We start from the raw sequence: 16,248 nt of genomic DNA, 5'->3' as shown, positions 1-16,248 counted from the left end.
CCGCCCCCCGAGGGCCAGGGCCGGGCTGCCTCTCCCCAGGAGGCGGCCCCGGACACCGGGCGGGAAGCCCGGCTGTTCTTGTGGCGCTTGGATCCAGGCCTCTGGATCTGAGGGGAGACGGTGGTCAAGCCAGGAAGCAGGGGGAGCTCCGTGGCTCCTGGAGCATTTCGCCCCTTTCCTCCTTCCTCCCACGTCACTGTGTATTTGTATAGTTAGCCACGTCTGTCTCCCCCCCGAGCCCCCTCCCCTCTCACTGGCCGGCCTCCCATCCTTGCAGGCGTCCCTGCACACGGAGCTCTGGGCGCAAGGGCCGTTTCTCTGTAGCCCCAGTGGGGCCCGCCCTGACCCCAGGAAAGGAGGGTGACCTTGGGCTTGGGCTCCCTGCTCCCAGAGTCGGCAGGGTGGGCCTGCGAGGGACCCCTGCTGAGGACCGGAGGTGGCTGAGTGATGGGGCCAGAGGAAGGCTGGCGGGAATGGGGGAACCCCTCCCAGCCATGTACTTCCTCTCCCCCAAGATGAGTGTGTGGGGAACAGGAGAGAAGATGCTCCGGCTGGGGGAGCCAGGGCCCAATAGGAGAAAAGAGGGACTGTGAGAATGACAGAATGGGGGGCCACGGAGGAGTGTCCGGGAACCCCAGCATCCCTGCCTGCCCCACAAGCCCACGGCCCTCTTAGTTCTTACTGCCAGAAACTCTTCAGCTCTTACTGAGCCCGGCCTCTGCTGGCCAAGCATTTGCTGGGCGCTGGAGGCCGAGCAAAAATAGCCCCTTCTTTGCCCTCAGGGAGCTTCCCATTCCTTCTATTTGGGACTGGGGAGCCCGTCGCTCAGCAGAAGTTCTGGGCACTGGGGAGATTGGGAAAAGCTTGCTCTAGGAGGCAAAGCCGGGCTAAGAGGTGGAGGAGAGAAGGGGGGTCCTGCAGGCCGGGAGTTGCGGAGAAAGGGCCAAAAGGCCCGGCTGGCCCGGCTGCTGAGTGACCCTCTTCTGGTTTCAGGTGGTTGCAATCGCTCTCCGCTGTCCTGATGGACGAGTGATCCGACGGAGGTTCTGCAAGACGTGGAGTTCACAGGTGAGTTAAAGCAGGCTTTTCGGGGCAGGTGGGCGAGGACCCAGGTCCTGTGCATGTGCTTTGACCGCAGTGGGGGTTTTCCGCCCGGCTGAGCCCCCTACGCCCTGTCCCCACCTAGCTCTGCCCAGTCTGGGAAGCGCAGCCCCCCAATCGACATCTGTGAGACCCAGACGAGCGCAAAGCTCTCCCTACAGATCGTTTTGTGAAGTGAGCACAAGCAACATCACTGTTTGCATGTTAAAGACGAGGAGACGGGGTCTCAGAGAATTAACTTGTCCCTCTCTAGTCGTGGAACCGTTGCTTCTGCCTGCCTTGCTGTGGTCTTTCCATCCTTTCTCTCCATCACCGTTTGGTCGTGAAGATTTAAGGGCTCCTAAGGGCCAGCGAGCCCTGTCCCCCTCTCTCCCACCCCCACCCCCTAATGGGTGGGCCGTGTTTCATCTTTAACTTGTCTTTAAGGGGCTTTCATAAATTTCCATCATATTAGGAACCATTGATCCCCAAGTCAGCCCCAAAATAAAAACTGTCAGTTTAAAATCGTTTCTTTGCTCTCAGCTTGCATGGTGGCTTACAGGATGGATTCAGATAGGCTTTAGCCCTTCCCCTTTCTCCTCTGCAGGAGGGACGGGGACATCATCAGGGCTTCTGTGCACACCATTTTGTGCCACGGTCCCTGTAAGCAGTCTGGTGAAGAAGCCTAAGGACCCCTTTTTAGATTTATGGTGTATTCAGACAAAATACTTAGGGTTACAGAGAAAATCCTTCTATTGAAAGTTACTGGAGTGTGGGCCCCAGGTTGAGTTCCCAGCCTAGGGGTTCTCTCAGTTGCCTCTGGCCCGCCCCGTCTCTGCCATTTCCCCTTCTGGAAGCCCACCAGGTTTTGCCGAGGACTCGGGACCAGCCCCAGAGACCCGGAGGGCTGCGTTAATACCTGGGTCACCAGTCTCTGTCTTTTAGGTGTTGCTGGACTGGATGATGAAGGTGGGCTATCACAAGTCCATCTACACCCTCTCCACTTCCTACCCACGAAGACCTCTGGAAGTGGGAGAAGACCAAACCCTAGAAGATGCTGGCCTGATGATGGACACGGTGCTGAACGTGGAGGAGAGAGAGCCCTGTCCCTCCCTGTGAATGGGGCCCGGGGATGGCCACCCCGGCCCTGGCTGCGAGCCCCAAGAGGGGCTTCCTGCAGTGACCAAGCTGAGCAGGAAACGGGCCCTTTGCAGGCAAACACCCCCACCTGGGGCGATGTCCTCTGGTAATAAACGGATATGCTGGCAAAGTGGGACCTCTGGAATTACTACTTCTGGTGATCGGTGGTCATCCAGGAGACAGATCCTGTGCTCACAGAGCCCATCTCCCCTCCCCCAAGGGCCTGCTCCTTGGGCGCCAAAGCCAGGGGCCCAAACCTGGCACCTGCAGGGACCTACCTCCTCCGCAGGCCAGTGCCCGCTCGTCTCGGCCACGTTCTGTGGTAACAGAGCCAGCTACAGATGCAGCCCTCCCCCCCCCCCCCGGGGGCTCATTCTAAATGGTGGGTGGGGAGCCTAGTACATGCGAGATGGCTTATGGACTGCAGGCAGTGCGGGACACCTCTGGGCTGCCTGCTGCGTCTCCCTTCTTGGGGTAACCCCCAGTGCCATTTGGGGAATCTCGCTCGTTGGTGCTTGTGGAACTGCCAAGCAGCCCAGAGTTGTGGGGTCACTAGCTCCCCGTCAGGGCGCCAGTGATGGCCTTGCTGAGGGAGGCCACATCCTCTTTTCCCCAAGAAAGCTCATTAAGGCGCCCCTATAAACCCAGGGAACACCGCTGTCCAAGGCAGCTCTAATTGTAGGGGTATTCACAGTAATATCTGCCCCTCCCACTTCAAGCTTCAGCTCCTATTTCAGTCCCCTGTTGGGGGCCAATGTGGAAGATCTAAGATATTGTCCAAGGGAGGGAGTGCTGATAAGCTGGAGGACCTCCTGAAGACCCCTCTGGGATGTGGAAGGGCTCTGGCTGTTGGATGGGGACAGAAGGAGCTGGGGATGGTCAGTGAGGGAACATGGCTAGTGAGGGAGCATGGGGTGTGTGTGTGGGGGGGGAGGGAGGAGGAGGGCAGGACGCACCAGCCGTGTTGGGACTTTTAAGGCCTTTTCTGAGGAGGGGGCCAGCTCAGGGAGCTTTCTGAGGCAAATTCAGGCGGTGTGTGTGAGAGAGCGACCCAAAGGGCAGCCAGAGGCCCAGAGAGGGGGTGAGCTGGAGGTCTCTGGCAGAGGTCGGACAACCGTCAGGATGCTGACAGAGGGGACATCGAAGAGCTCTGCGGTGGTGGAGAAATATGGGGCTGGACTCCAACATTTGTTAAAACTGCTCATCCTTGGGGGGCTCCTACTTTTCCAATCTGGTATTTTATAATACATTCTTATTGATACTTTGTTTCATGTCACCAAGGTATCTCAGATTCTTCCATATTCCCCTCCCCAAGAGCCATCCCACTTGACAAACAGTAGTTTTTAGAGAGCAAGAAAAAAAAAAAAACACCCACTGATTGGCACATCTACTTCTGAAAAGGTGCCAGGTGAACTCCCCGTACCCCACGCCTGCACAAAGGGGCACAGCGCGGCGCCTTCTCATGTCCCCCAGGCGGGCACTGCGGGACGTCTGTAACTGTTACAGCGGCTGCCCCGCCCCTCCCATCACTGCCACTGTGACTGCGCCCCTTGTTTTCACTCTGTGACTTCACTGCCTCAGTTCCCGCGGATCTTCCCACCCCGCTCGGCACTTGTCCCACTTCTCCCAACACTGTGGGACTATCACGTTCACGCGCCCCAGTTTCTTAGGCCGCTCCCCAACTGGTGGGCCTCTAGACCATTACCAATTCTTAGCTCTTATAATAATAGCTTGTTATCAACTAAGTGGCTCAGCGATAGAGGTCGTACCTAGAGTCAAATCCAACCTCCAACACTTTCTAGACCGTGATATCCATTAATCTTTCTGTTTAGGTTCCCTTATCTGAGTGGGAATAATAATAACAATAATAATAATAGCACCAATTTCCCATGAAGGGATCAAATAAGATGGTCAAGTTGCAAACTTTAAAGCAAGCTTATCATAAGTGAAAGCACTAGGTTGTATAAAGTAGGTCAGTAAAATTCTATTACATCCTTAATTGTGCTGGGGATACAAATATGTTCTCCTGGATCTTACCAGGATCCACTGAGGAGGGAAGACAACACAAAACAAAGAAAAGAAAGCTAGCTAGAAATGGGTGGGAGGGGGAGCTCTCATCCCCCTGGGGGCATGCGATGGAGGAGTCAAAGCAGGCAAAGGGAGTGCCACGGGCTGGGTAAGGAGATGGCCCAGCTCCCTTCAGGGAAGGTTTGGGAGTCCCGGGCTTGCTCTCTCTAATCCAAGGGGCAGAGGGTCCTGATGAGGCGAGTGCCACCTGTGTTTAAAGACAAATTCTCCTTGGTCTCTGGTTCTTACCCCACGTGGAGCTTTCACAGCCCCCATTCTTTTAAATTTTACAGCTGAAACCCTCAAAATCTTGAGTTATTTATGGACTGAAGCTAACACACCCCGGGGGCTATTTCTGCTTATAGGTTAGCTTTTCAGAGTAAATGACAGACTGGCCCGGATGTTGCAGCCTCTCAGGTGAGGGACCTTGGAGGGGAACATAGTGCTGTTCCCTGGCAGTCCCATGGGTTTTTTCTAAGGGAGCCCTGAGCCTATCCTGTATTTTTCTCAGATTACCGTAGGGTGTAACCTCCTCAGATCATTACAGAATCGGCACAAAATGTTTACTCGCTGCTCTCTCCTGCTTTTCCTCTCATCTCTGTTGGCTCAGAATAGGTTCCCACCCTGTGACTCTGGGCTCGAACCACAGGTTCGGCCATCTAATCACGGGACTCCCGACACCTTGAAAAAGCTGACAACTCACGTGGCCTCCGCTTGCTCACCTGTTACCCTGTCCCGCCTGGCCGTTCCCCTCATCACCACCCCACACACTCCCACTGGTCCTCATGGCTGCCACAACCTCTACCCTGCTACAAAAACGATTTCCCTAAAGGGCCCATTTGACCACAACCCTCTTGTCCTCCAGAAAACTCGAGTGCCTCAGGTGCAGATAGAGCTGCTCCCTCTCTCAGGGACAGGAAGCCCTCCCCAGCCTGCTCCAGCCACAAGAGTGGGCAGCTGGGGCCCACCCCTCACCTTCCTGGCTGGCTTCTCCCACCCCATGCTTGCCTTCTCAAGCTGCTCCTCCATCAGGAGTTTCTTTTGCCTTCTACCATGAAGCCCGCAGCTGACTACACCCCCCCATGCCCAGTGTCTCCCCAAATTACCTCAAGGCAGCTGGAGGCTCAGTTCAAACCCAGCCTCGCACATTTAATAGCCACATGAGCCTCAGCCTGTCACTTCGCTTGTCTGCCTCCCTTCCCCCAACTCTCAGATGGGGACCACGAGGTTCTCCCCCGAAAAGCTGTTCCTACTAGGAGGCCCTCCTTCCTTTATTCTTATTTTTACAAGTGCTGTCTCCCTGTGAGAAGGCAGCTCCTTGGGGACAGCCCCCCAGGCCCAGGACAGTGCCTGCTACGTACTTAAATACAAGCTGCATGACTTCCTGAGAAGGCCCCGCAGACCAGATCGCCGGCAGACTCCACTCCAGCACCAAGGGCCTCCTAGACATTTCCAATGAAGTGTGTCTTGGACTTGCCCCAAACAGCTCATCCACCTTCTCAAGTCCACCTCTTTCCAAGTTATTTGTGAGTTACTGGTGGATTTATTGCTGGGTTTTTCCCTGCCCTTTTTGTCTGCCCCCCCCCCCCCCATGCCTGATTCCCAACAGCAGGTGAGATCCTGTGGCTCAGTCCCTTTGCTCCCTGCCTGCTCCCTCGTGGGTAAACTCTGCTTGGTACTGACTGCCAACGAGGTACCCTCTCTTCTCTCAACCGTGTATCCTTGACCCACCAAGTCTGGAATTTTGTCTCCCTGAATTCCATCCTCTTGGTGCTGATTCCCCTCCACAGCTCTGAGCTCTTCACAACACTGATCTCGTTCTTTGCGGGGTCTGCTCACAGACATCCCGTATCCCCCTTTCCTGGCACGGCGTGCTCCTGAGGCCACAGTGACAGAGCAGGAGAGCTGAGACCTTCAGCCTGCGGAGAATTCATCCCATTTGAAATGGCAATGGCCAGACCACCACCATTCTCTAGAGGCTGTGATAGGAGCTTTGGGAGTAGCTGCCTCTGAAAACTTCTTGATGGTCACTGGCCCTACAAGGCATCTGCCTTCAGGCCTGTTCAGGTCACCAGAAGGTCGGCAGCAGAGGAAGGGCCCTGGCAAGGAGTCCGGGCCTGAGCACCTCCCTTGCCTCTCTCCTCAGTAGGAGAACAGAGTAAGGGGAAGGAAGGGCAAAACCAGCTCTAGTCCGTAAAGGAAGATTCCAGCAACCTAAGAAATGAAGGCTCTAGCCCAGAAAGGTCTACGCTGTGCTTCCTGTGCATCAATACTATGAGGCATGTTACCCTGGCTTTACATTTTGCAAACAGGTGGCTACCCGCCTGTCTCCAAGTACCGTTTTCTACCCATTACATTCTAGTGCCCTCACTAGCAAAAAAACAAAATACTAATCAAAGACAAAGCTTGTGCCCAATCAAAATCAATGACGCTAGGATATGAAGAGAAATTGCAGAATGGGAAAAATATTTTCATCCCCATTTCTGGTAAAACATCTAAGATATATAGAAAACTGGCACAAATATTTAAGATGAGCCATTTCCTGATGGCTATGAAAGGATCTGAGGTTATTTCTAAGAGAAATAATCAAAGAGATTAGGATCAAAATTTTCAAAGTGTTGAAGGGGCCACTGGAAGACAGGAACACTAATAAATACACCATTGGAAGAGCTGTAGCTTAGTCCTGTTGTTCTGTGCCCATCAACCAACTGATATTTGACCATACTGGCATGAATATTGTTGACTACTACTGGGAGGACATATCAGCTTGTGCCCCTGAGAGGCACCAGTGCAAACGATGACAACCACAGAGTCAATGAGCAGAAGAATACATCCTCTTGAGTGCTATGTGGCAGGCTCCATGAAGGAAGGGAGGTCTGGGAAATAGGGTTTGTATAAACAGCCAGAAGTATCACAACACCTTTAAAAACACCTCGATCCATTTGCTTTTGTTCTTAACTGCTCATCATGCTTTCTACCTCAGGTGACCAAAGTTCTGGTACTTTATTTATTATAATACTGTTTAAGTTAAAAAATTTTAATTAAATCCTGTACCTTTAGGTGGCTGTCAATGACACAATATAATTAATTTATGCTGGATAAACCTTACACCTACAAACTGCAGGTAGGCCAAGGGGATTTCTTTTTTCCCTTTAGATTCCCTGTCTACACAATTGAACAAAGAAGTTTAATTATAATGAAGGAGAAAGTTGAGGAAATAATTTATAATTGTAGATGACAGAAATAAGGCTAGCCCAGCAGAAGAATGCAATTATTTTAAGCAATTTGGCCAGTGAATGGATTATCTAGTTGTGTTGTAATGGCCTGAGAGTCCCAAGAGCCTGACTTTACCTAATGGAGGGAGAACAATAAACCTTCATGTACTTGGAGATTTGAGGAGTAATTTTAATCCTTTCCATTAAAAAGATTCTTGGTTCCAAAAGACTACTGCTGAAACATTTCATTCCTCTTGATAGAGAAGGGGTGGAAAGGTACTAATGTACCTAATGTGCCTAAGCTTGGGGGAGGGAGATCGGGTGAGGATGGGCAGTGACTTGGAGTGGATGTATCAAAAAGTTTCAGTGGACAGGTGGTGGAAGAGTAAGATTAGAAAGTGACTGCTACAAAAGGCAATTATATGGATGGCATTCAATTAGTTTTTAAAAAGTAAAATGGGTGCCTGATAAACACCTAAGGAGCACTTTTAGTCCACCTGGCACATTTTGAAAAGATGAAAATTTAGGCCTCATTCTTTGCACAATCTAAAGGCACAACATCAAAGTAAATTAATCCAGTCCCCTCAGGGCTCTGGTCCATTTGATTCAATGCAATCAGAGGATATTGAGACAAAGCTGGATACAACAAGGTCCCACCCTCAAAGAGTTTAAAACCTAATTCAGGGACAGAGTGGTGAGGAGAGAAAGACAACCGCTCACACTAGTACTAGAGATGCAAAAGAAACTTCCACTTGTGCAAAGGAGAAGTCCAGGCAAAAAGCAATGAGAAACATAGAGGGGGATCGTTTTCTCCTTCTGTGGAAGATGTGATTCAAGCTGCCTTAGAGAGGAGACAATCCCTTGGGTCCTTAGAGAACAGATCAGCCCCTTATTGGGAAGATGAGGAAATGGGGTCTAGGAAGAGTGATTAACAGAAGATGCCCCAGCACAAACTGGGCAAGTTTGTGATAATCCCAGACTCCCTATCACCCTCCTGGATCACAACTGTTGCTCACAGTCAGAGTCAGCAGGGGATCATGAGGGTGGGGGAGGGTGTTTGTGGAGGGAAATGAAATGATGAGCAAAGGCATGGTTACAGAAACATACAGGACAGGAATGGGTTGGAGAATGAGGCTAGAACAAAAAGGGGGAAGACAACTCTGGAAAGACAGATTGCAGACACCATGGAGAAGGCCTTGAAAGCCAGGGCAGGGAACCTCTAGAGAGTTCCGAGAGGAGTGACAAGAGAAAAGGGGTGCAGGCAACGGCAGGAAAAAGAGAGGGAAATAGTCTGAAGGCAGAAGACTGAGTCCAGGTCCCTCATTTTAATGATGAAGAAACTGAGGCACAGAGTGGCCCACTGACTTGCCAAGGAAAACTTGGTAGCTAATAAGGGTGTGAGGCAGGATGTGAACCTGAGTCCTTTCTGACGCCACATTCAGCCCCGTATCAGAGCCTGGCAGACAGGGGCAAGATGGAAGAGCTAATGCTGACAGAGACTCAGCTGGGCCTGGGATACCTGATCTAATACTGAGGTGAAGGACTAAGGGCAAAAGTAAGGCTTACAGTTAGAAAAATCTAGAAACAGAAAGAATGGTAATACTGCCACCAAAAGCAGTGAAAATTCGGAGGAAGGGCAGGTTTGAGGGGAAAGAGGGATTCTTTGGGGGCAAATTGAATCAAGGCTGGAGAACACAGGGGCCTGAAATCATCTGCAGAAAGGCGAGGGTAGAAAACACCAGGCTGGCCATGATCACCAGAGGGCAGAGAAGCGGGCTCAGAAGAGAACCTCAGGGAGAGCAGGGGGAGGAGGGGCCTGCTTGCCTTTAAAGATGAGAGACACAAGCACCGCAGAGAGATGCTTAACACTGAGTGCAATGTCTTGGCTGAGCTGGGGGGTGAGGGGGGGTGCAGGGGGAGGGGCTGAAGCTGCTATTTCTAGAAGCCTGGCCATGAAAGGGAGGGAAGAGAAGTCAGCTGCAAGGCTGGCGGGATCAACACTGAGTCAGTTTCTGTTTTTGAGGAATCTCTATGGGAGGAATGGGGGTATGGCAAAGGAAGGCCGTGGAGAAGAGTGGGAAGGATGGCGGAGGATCAGAGAAAGCAGATGCTCCATGCACATCTCCTTTGGAGACTAACAGGAAGAGAAAGTACAGGCAGTGCTAGTGGAGAGGAAGAGAGACAGACAGACAAAGACAGAGAGACAGACAGACAAGAGACAGAGACAGAGAGTTGAATGATCCCAGAGGACAGCTTGAATTTCCCCTGCAGAGCGGGACATAAAGTAGTGGTGACTTTAGACAAATGATATTGGAATATGGTCTCATTCTGTGAGAGCATGCAATAGTCAGGCATCTATGCCCCATGTGACTCCAATGTAGCTGATTCAGAGAACCCAGGGATGGAGCCTCCCCTTGTATGCCATACCCGATTCTCTCATTAATTCTGTGGTTTTTAAAAATGAATATCAGCAATAAAGGGTTTTCAACCTGGGGTCTACAGGCATTCAAGAACTCTGTGAACTTGGACTGGACGAAAAACTATCTCTTTACTTTCACTAACCTTTGGCGTACTTTGAAATTCAGTGCCTTTTATTTTTTTGCATCTAAAAACATCATTCTGAGAAAAGGTTCACTGGTTTTACCAGACTGACTGGAACAAAACAAATAAAGAAGCTCTGCTCTAAGGAAACCCGGGTTGTAGCTTTCGGGGCACGCCTGCCTTGGATAACCTGTCAGTCCTTGAAGGAGCTGCTGGGTGGAAAATCAAGCATGTTAAGGCATCATTCAAGCTCACAATGAGACAGGCTCAGTCATACCAAGTGTAAAGGAAAGAAAGATGGAAACAAACAAAAAAATACAAAAATTAACAACCTATTGCTGCAAAAGAGCCTAATTAATCCTCCAAAAACAAAGAGTTTCAGGCGGCCTTGGCACCTTGATTCTTCTATGACCATTAAACAGGACACTCACCAATTGCTATATGAAGGAAAAATATTTGTCGTGGGCAAGACAACACAAAGACTGGAATACTAAAGATTGCGGGGGAAATAGTTTTTACTAATGAAATTTTTATATTCAAAGCTATTATCAAAAACCACTGTCAAACCCAAGTGAGCCTGTAAAATCTGGGCATCCTCATCAGACTAAAACATTTAGTCAGAAAACATTTATTAAGATCCTCTTATGTGGCTGGCACTAAGTGAAGTATTGGGGACACAAAGAGAGTTGTAGAACACAATCCCTGTCCTCAAGGTGCTCAGTCTAATAGGAGAACAGGTAAACAAGTATGCACAAAACAGGTTACAGAAAGGACAAAATGAGAGAAGGTACTAGAATTAGGAGGGGTTGGGAAGCTTCCTGTAGCAGGGGGAAAGCCAGGGAGGTCAGGAGTCAGAGCAGAGAAAGGAGAGCAATCCAGGCACGGGGGATAGCCAGAGCTTAAAGATGGGAGGGTCTGTGGGAGGAATAGCCAGCAGGCCGGTGTCACTGGGTTGAAGAAGACATATCAGGGAGTGTGGGCTAAGGAGACTGGAAAGGGGTGCTGGAGAGGTATGAATGCCAAACAAAGCATTTTGTATTTGATCCTAAAGGTGACAGGGAGGTTTATTAAATAGGGAGATGATTTGGTGGCTGACTGGAGGGGAGGGAGACTTGAGGCAGGCCAACTTATGGGTCTGCACCAGGCTGGGGGCAAGGCTGGAGGAGAGACTGGAGGTTACTGAAACCAAGGCACCATCTTGGATGTGAGGAACAGGGATGACTCCTAGAGTGGGAGCCTATGGTATTGGGGTGGGGCTGCCCTCAACAATAACACAGAAGGCAAGAGAAGGGGAAGGTTTAGGCAAAGATATTTTGGAGATTCCTTTTCACTTCCAGTGAACCTGGAAGCTTTGTCCCCATTGAGGGAACGATGAACTCTGATCAATGTACTGATATCCCGAGGAGCACAATTGTTCTGGAAGGACACACGTTTCCAAATGAAGGTAAAATATTGCAATATAATCTTGCACCATCCCACATCTCCTGAAACATTAAGATGTTGTTCCACAAGATAGGAGATAAATATGCTTTAATGCAAGACTTGCTATAATCAAGGACAGACTTGGAAAAATGGATTGATCATCAAAGGCATGCTTACCATCCAATAGGACATGGGAGTGGTTGCAAAGAAGAGTTAAAAAGAGTTAAAATCTTGTGATTTTAGTGGTAAATCAAGGAGGACAAGTTACTGCAACAAAGACCATTTTTAAAAGTGAAAAGCTGGAATCTTTATTAGATAAGGCAGTCCATTTCTCAGCTTATTTGCACCCCACTGTAGTATGGTGGGGATGGAGGGAGCAGTCAAGCAATAACCTTTTACTAAGCACCTACCATATGCCTGAGCTTGTGCTAAGGCCTGGGGATACAGAGAAAGACAAAAGTTGAAGATGAACGAAAAGAAGCAGAGAACAAAGTGGGGCAAATTACCCAAAGATGAGGTAAGAGGACACTGGAGAAGGGGCTGCCATAGAATGAAGTCTTGGAAGAAGGAAGAGAAAGGCAAGAGAGGACTGGAGGAATAGGGAGAGACTGGAGACACGATGAAAACAAGCTTGGATGGAGGAGAGGCTGCAGGAGTTGAAAGGATGAGAGATGAAGCTCTGGCTTCAGGATTTCCAAGAGGGAGCAACTGCTTCTGGAGGATGGCAGAAGAGTCAGGGGAAGCAGAAGCCTGAGCAAGTGAGGGCTTCAAACTGACCTTGATTCCATTTTATGTAGGTAGCAGTTCAAAAACATACTTATGGTTTATCTGCCACATTAATTCAACAGTGTTGTCTTCTCCATTCCAAATGTCTGAGTCACACTTCCATGAAGGAATTATTAGTTCAACATTCTCCCATGAATGCTATGTAATTACGGGACTAGAAAAATCAAATAAACCCAGTCTCTTTACTCAGACCTCTTTCTAAAGCTGAGATGGACATTATATATCCATTCCTGGATGTATTTTTTTTTTTAAAAATTGTGTCTTCACTACACATTATTGCAGTTCTTCAGAATTCATTTATTCACCCTCTATATTGGCTTACAACCTACCTAACTTTTAAAAATTGCACATTAAATGCAAGTATTCTCTATTATATTATTAACACAGATCACCTATGGAAATCAAAACCATGAATGGCTACATTCTTGCTGACTGTTAGCAAGTGCCTCTTCTTATATTTGCTACATAATAGATCGAATAAAAGAAGTCATCATTTTAAATGAGTTCATTTCCATCTTCAGTCTGGGAAAAATACTGACCCAGCAGCAGGTATTCCCCACAAGAAATTTCCTACCCATGCACACCACGGCAATTCAGGACAGTCTGGTTTACAACTCAAAGTTTATTGTTCCAATACACCCAAGAAGATGCAAGTACTTCTGTGACAAATATACAGAAAAAAAGGGAGACCAACACAGAACAGTCATTTAGCTTAAATGAAGGGAAATCTCTCTAAATGTTATGACAACGTACTCCCAAGGGGAATCTTCGCCTTTCTCCAGTTAAGTTAATCATACATTTTAATAAAATAAAGGGTGATGACTTATGTTAAAGTTAGTTTGTGCATTTTCTTTAAAAATAAACTCCAAATTCTATAATCCATGCCAGTTAAACACTAAAACTAAAATTTACATATTAATAAGCGCAAAAGGAGATGGAGGTATTAGTTACCTTTTCTGTTTGAACAGTCCAGAAGAAAACAGGGACTCCAAATACAGCAGGCAGGCTGACTGACTGACCGACCTAAGACAGGGTTGGGGGGGTGGGTTTCAGCCTCAGTGGGCTTGCTCAGTGCTGAGCGCACTACGGCACAGTTTGGTCCATGATGGGCACTGATGCAGATACAGATCCCAATTTGTTACATAAACATGTCTATTCTCATCGCTTTGTAAAAAAGATGCCAGGTATACTTCCAGGTATTTTTCATAGGTTTTCCCCAAAGCTGTTTATAGGAAGTAGTCTGGGGTGCGTCGTGTTACATGGGGCTCTCCACGACGGGGTGCAGGATCAAACTGCAGGCTATACAAAGAAAAATACAAAAATAATTCAGGAGATGGTCCTTTAAGGCTTCTTTCAACTATCACTATTACTATAAGAAACCCAATCTAAAGAAAACAAAGGACTAATTGAGTCTCCTTGCCCCCAGCTCCTTATAGACCGAAGGAGTGGACAAGATGACAAAGACACGGGGACAAGTCAACAGCCACCAGCCAGGCCAATGGGTCTCTGAGCCTCAATGTGAAACAACAGGTCCCAAGGTCAGGTTGGGTACTTTCCTGGTTTCTTTGGATACATTCTTGGGCTTTGATGGAGATTGGGAAGAATATTTAAGTATGTTTTCACAACTTTACAATCCCTTGACTACAAAGGAGGCAAGAATTAATTAAGGAGCACCACTAACTAATAGGGCCTCTTCTTGCATGTTCTCATCTGGGCATGCTGGAAGTTTCCCTTTGGTCTGAACAGTACAGAGTGCGTACACTACAATCTTTTCATTGATAGGCAATATTATTAGTCTACTTAGACATGTAACATGGGATCTCTGGGCTTACTCTAGCCTATAAGGACTTATGAAGGAGAGTCTCAGGGACATCCCACAGCTACATTGTGCTTGATCCTTTTCACCATTTCTCCAAGATCCAGAAGGGTCCTTGCATCATATTTTCAACTATTTATTTTAACTTAATTGGACATCTCTAATAGTGAGGAAGTTTGCTTAAATTAGCTCCTCTGTAACCTTTCCCCATTGCTCCTCCTTCTATCCTCTGGGACCTCTTTCACATGATAGCCCACCAAATAAAGAGCATCTCCCACCAAGTTTTCTCTTTTGTACATCCCACAGAACTCACGAGCTTGAAGCCCTTCCTCATGGTGGCAACCCTGATCTGGTGGGTCTCTAAATTAACAATGTCCTTCCCAAAATGTGGATCTAGCAAGGGGGATAGAGACACAGAACTACACCTCTTTGTTCAAGAAAGTCTTTTCTTACTTAATAAAGCCTAGGACTACATTAGCACTGACTCACTGTGAGCTCTTCTAGGGCACTAAAACTAAAACATTTTTGCAAATGAAACAAAAGTATGGTTTAGTAACCCCAGATAACTTATAGCTGAAATCTTTCTATAGCACTTCCTTAAGTGAACAATCAGAGATTCCACTAACGATAGGTTAATTTTATATGCCCTAATCTGGATGAGATTAGACTAGCTCTTTGAAATCACAGTTCCATTTGTTAGATAACAAAACATTTGTTTAAGGAGGGAATCTAGGATTTTCCTGGAAGTAAATTAAGCTCATTGACCTGTAGTTTCTATTCTTTTTCCTCTTTTGAAAATCAAGATTAACACCTGGTCAGGGCAGCTCAGTGGCATAGTGGATAGAGCACTAGTCCTGAAGTCAAGAAGACTTGAGTTCAAATCCAGCCTCAGACACTTACACTTCCTAGCTGTGTGATCCTGGGCAAATCACTTAACCCTATTGCCTCAGCAAAAAGTCTGGTCACTTATTATATTCTCTGGAATCTTACAAAGCAACTATATTGGTCAAAAATTATATTCAATTGCATCAATTCAATAAATGTTTATCAAACTGATTTTAAAAATAATTGCAATTTTCTCCCCCCCCTTATTTTTAATTTTCCTTTCACATATGAAAAAATGTGAAAATGTTAACTTTTAATGTATGACTCTTAATTCTACTATTTCTATCTCTATTTTCTTTCTAAAACATGTGATACTTACAAAGAATATTTTAAAGTGTCATCTAGTTCCATAATAGCAGCCTGGTTCCCACAACGGTAGCAGTAATTGGGTGCACTGAAAATAGTAACCACGTTCCGATCATGACACCAATTGTATCCCTGAAACATTCAAAAAACAGCATATGAATTATTGTTGTTTTTTTAAAGGCTGAACATCACAAAGGAAAAATGAGCAGGGGAGCAGAATCAGAATAGTGGTGCTGGGAGCCACTAATGACACCTACAAATATAACCCTCAGCATGGAGCCTGAACGAGCTAGACCAAAGTCCACAATTAATGAAAGAAGGCTCACAGAAAAAGTTCTAAATGAGGCAGCTCTATTTCAAAGTGTAAAGATCTACAAATTGTTGAAATCGTATGCAAAACCAAATTAACTTGTCTAAGTCTTTAATAAGATATCTACTTTTAATTCATAAAAAAAATAGTGCTCTATGGATATACCAGGCAGTTTTCTGGAACGAACATACTTAACATATCCATGGCGAAGGCAAATAGTTATATTTTAACATTCAAGAAAAGGCTCACTGTCAATGTACAAGTTATTACAACTTAGCTGACTATTTGTCAGAATAAGGTCAGAATGAGTAAAAAGCTAGCAGAAAGTATAATGTAAAAGCTATAGCATAAAAAGGGAACAATTAAATGCTGAATTACTTAATCAAATAATTAATAATAAAAAATGAGAAATGGATGTCAGAAGTGGTATCATATAACCAAGGTCAACTGCCATAGGAAGACTTGTCAGAAGTGGTACCATATAATCAAAGTCAACTGCCATAGGAAGACTACAGAAGTTTCCAAAATGCAGCAATCAGCTAATACTTGCTATATTTATGAGGCACAGAGAAAAGGTGACAAGGATAATGCAATTGTTTAATCTATGAAGTCATTTGTTAACTGTTGGGAAGGATGACGTATGAAGAGAAAGAGGAGGAGGAGCAGGATGAAGAGGAAGA

The 16,248-nt window shown here is 47.2% G+C and overlaps 2 protein-coding genes across 2 annotated transcripts in view; one reads left to right on the top strand and one right to left on the bottom strand.

The window, feature by feature from the left end:
• Positions 1-2,350, top strand: part of UBXN8 (UBX domain protein 8) — a 29,642-nt gene extending 27,292 nt beyond the window's left edge. The window contains exons 7-8 of the mRNA XM_051965135.1: positions 994-1,068; positions 2,026-2,350. Of these exons, the coding sequence (XP_051821095.1) occupies positions 994-1,068; positions 2,026-2,199 (249 nt within the window). The 3' untranslated portion in view covers positions 2,200-2,350. The remainder of the gene's footprint in view (positions 1-993; positions 1,069-2,025) is intronic.
• Positions 2,351-12,855: 10,505 nt separating this feature from the next.
• PPP2CB (protein phosphatase 2 catalytic subunit beta) overlaps positions 12,856-16,248 on the bottom strand; it is a 42,356-nt gene continuing 38,963 nt past the window's right edge. The window contains exons 6-7 of the mRNA XM_051963752.1: positions 15,272-15,390; positions 12,856-13,550 (exon numbers count right to left, since the gene is read on the bottom strand). Coding sequence (XP_051819712.1) covers positions 13,478-13,550; positions 15,272-15,390 — 192 coding nt within the window. The 3' untranslated portion in view covers positions 12,856-13,477. The remainder of the gene's footprint in view (positions 13,551-15,271; positions 15,391-16,248) is intronic.

This window comes from Antechinus flavipes, chromosome 6, assembly GCF_016432865.1.
Source record: "Antechinus flavipes isolate AdamAnt ecotype Samford, QLD, Australia chromosome 6, AdamAnt_v2, whole genome shotgun sequence".
Classification (NCBI taxonomy): Eukaryota; Metazoa; Chordata; class Mammalia; order Dasyuromorphia; family Dasyuridae; genus Antechinus; species Antechinus flavipes.
This window is presented reverse-complemented; position numbering and strand designations above follow the sequence as displayed.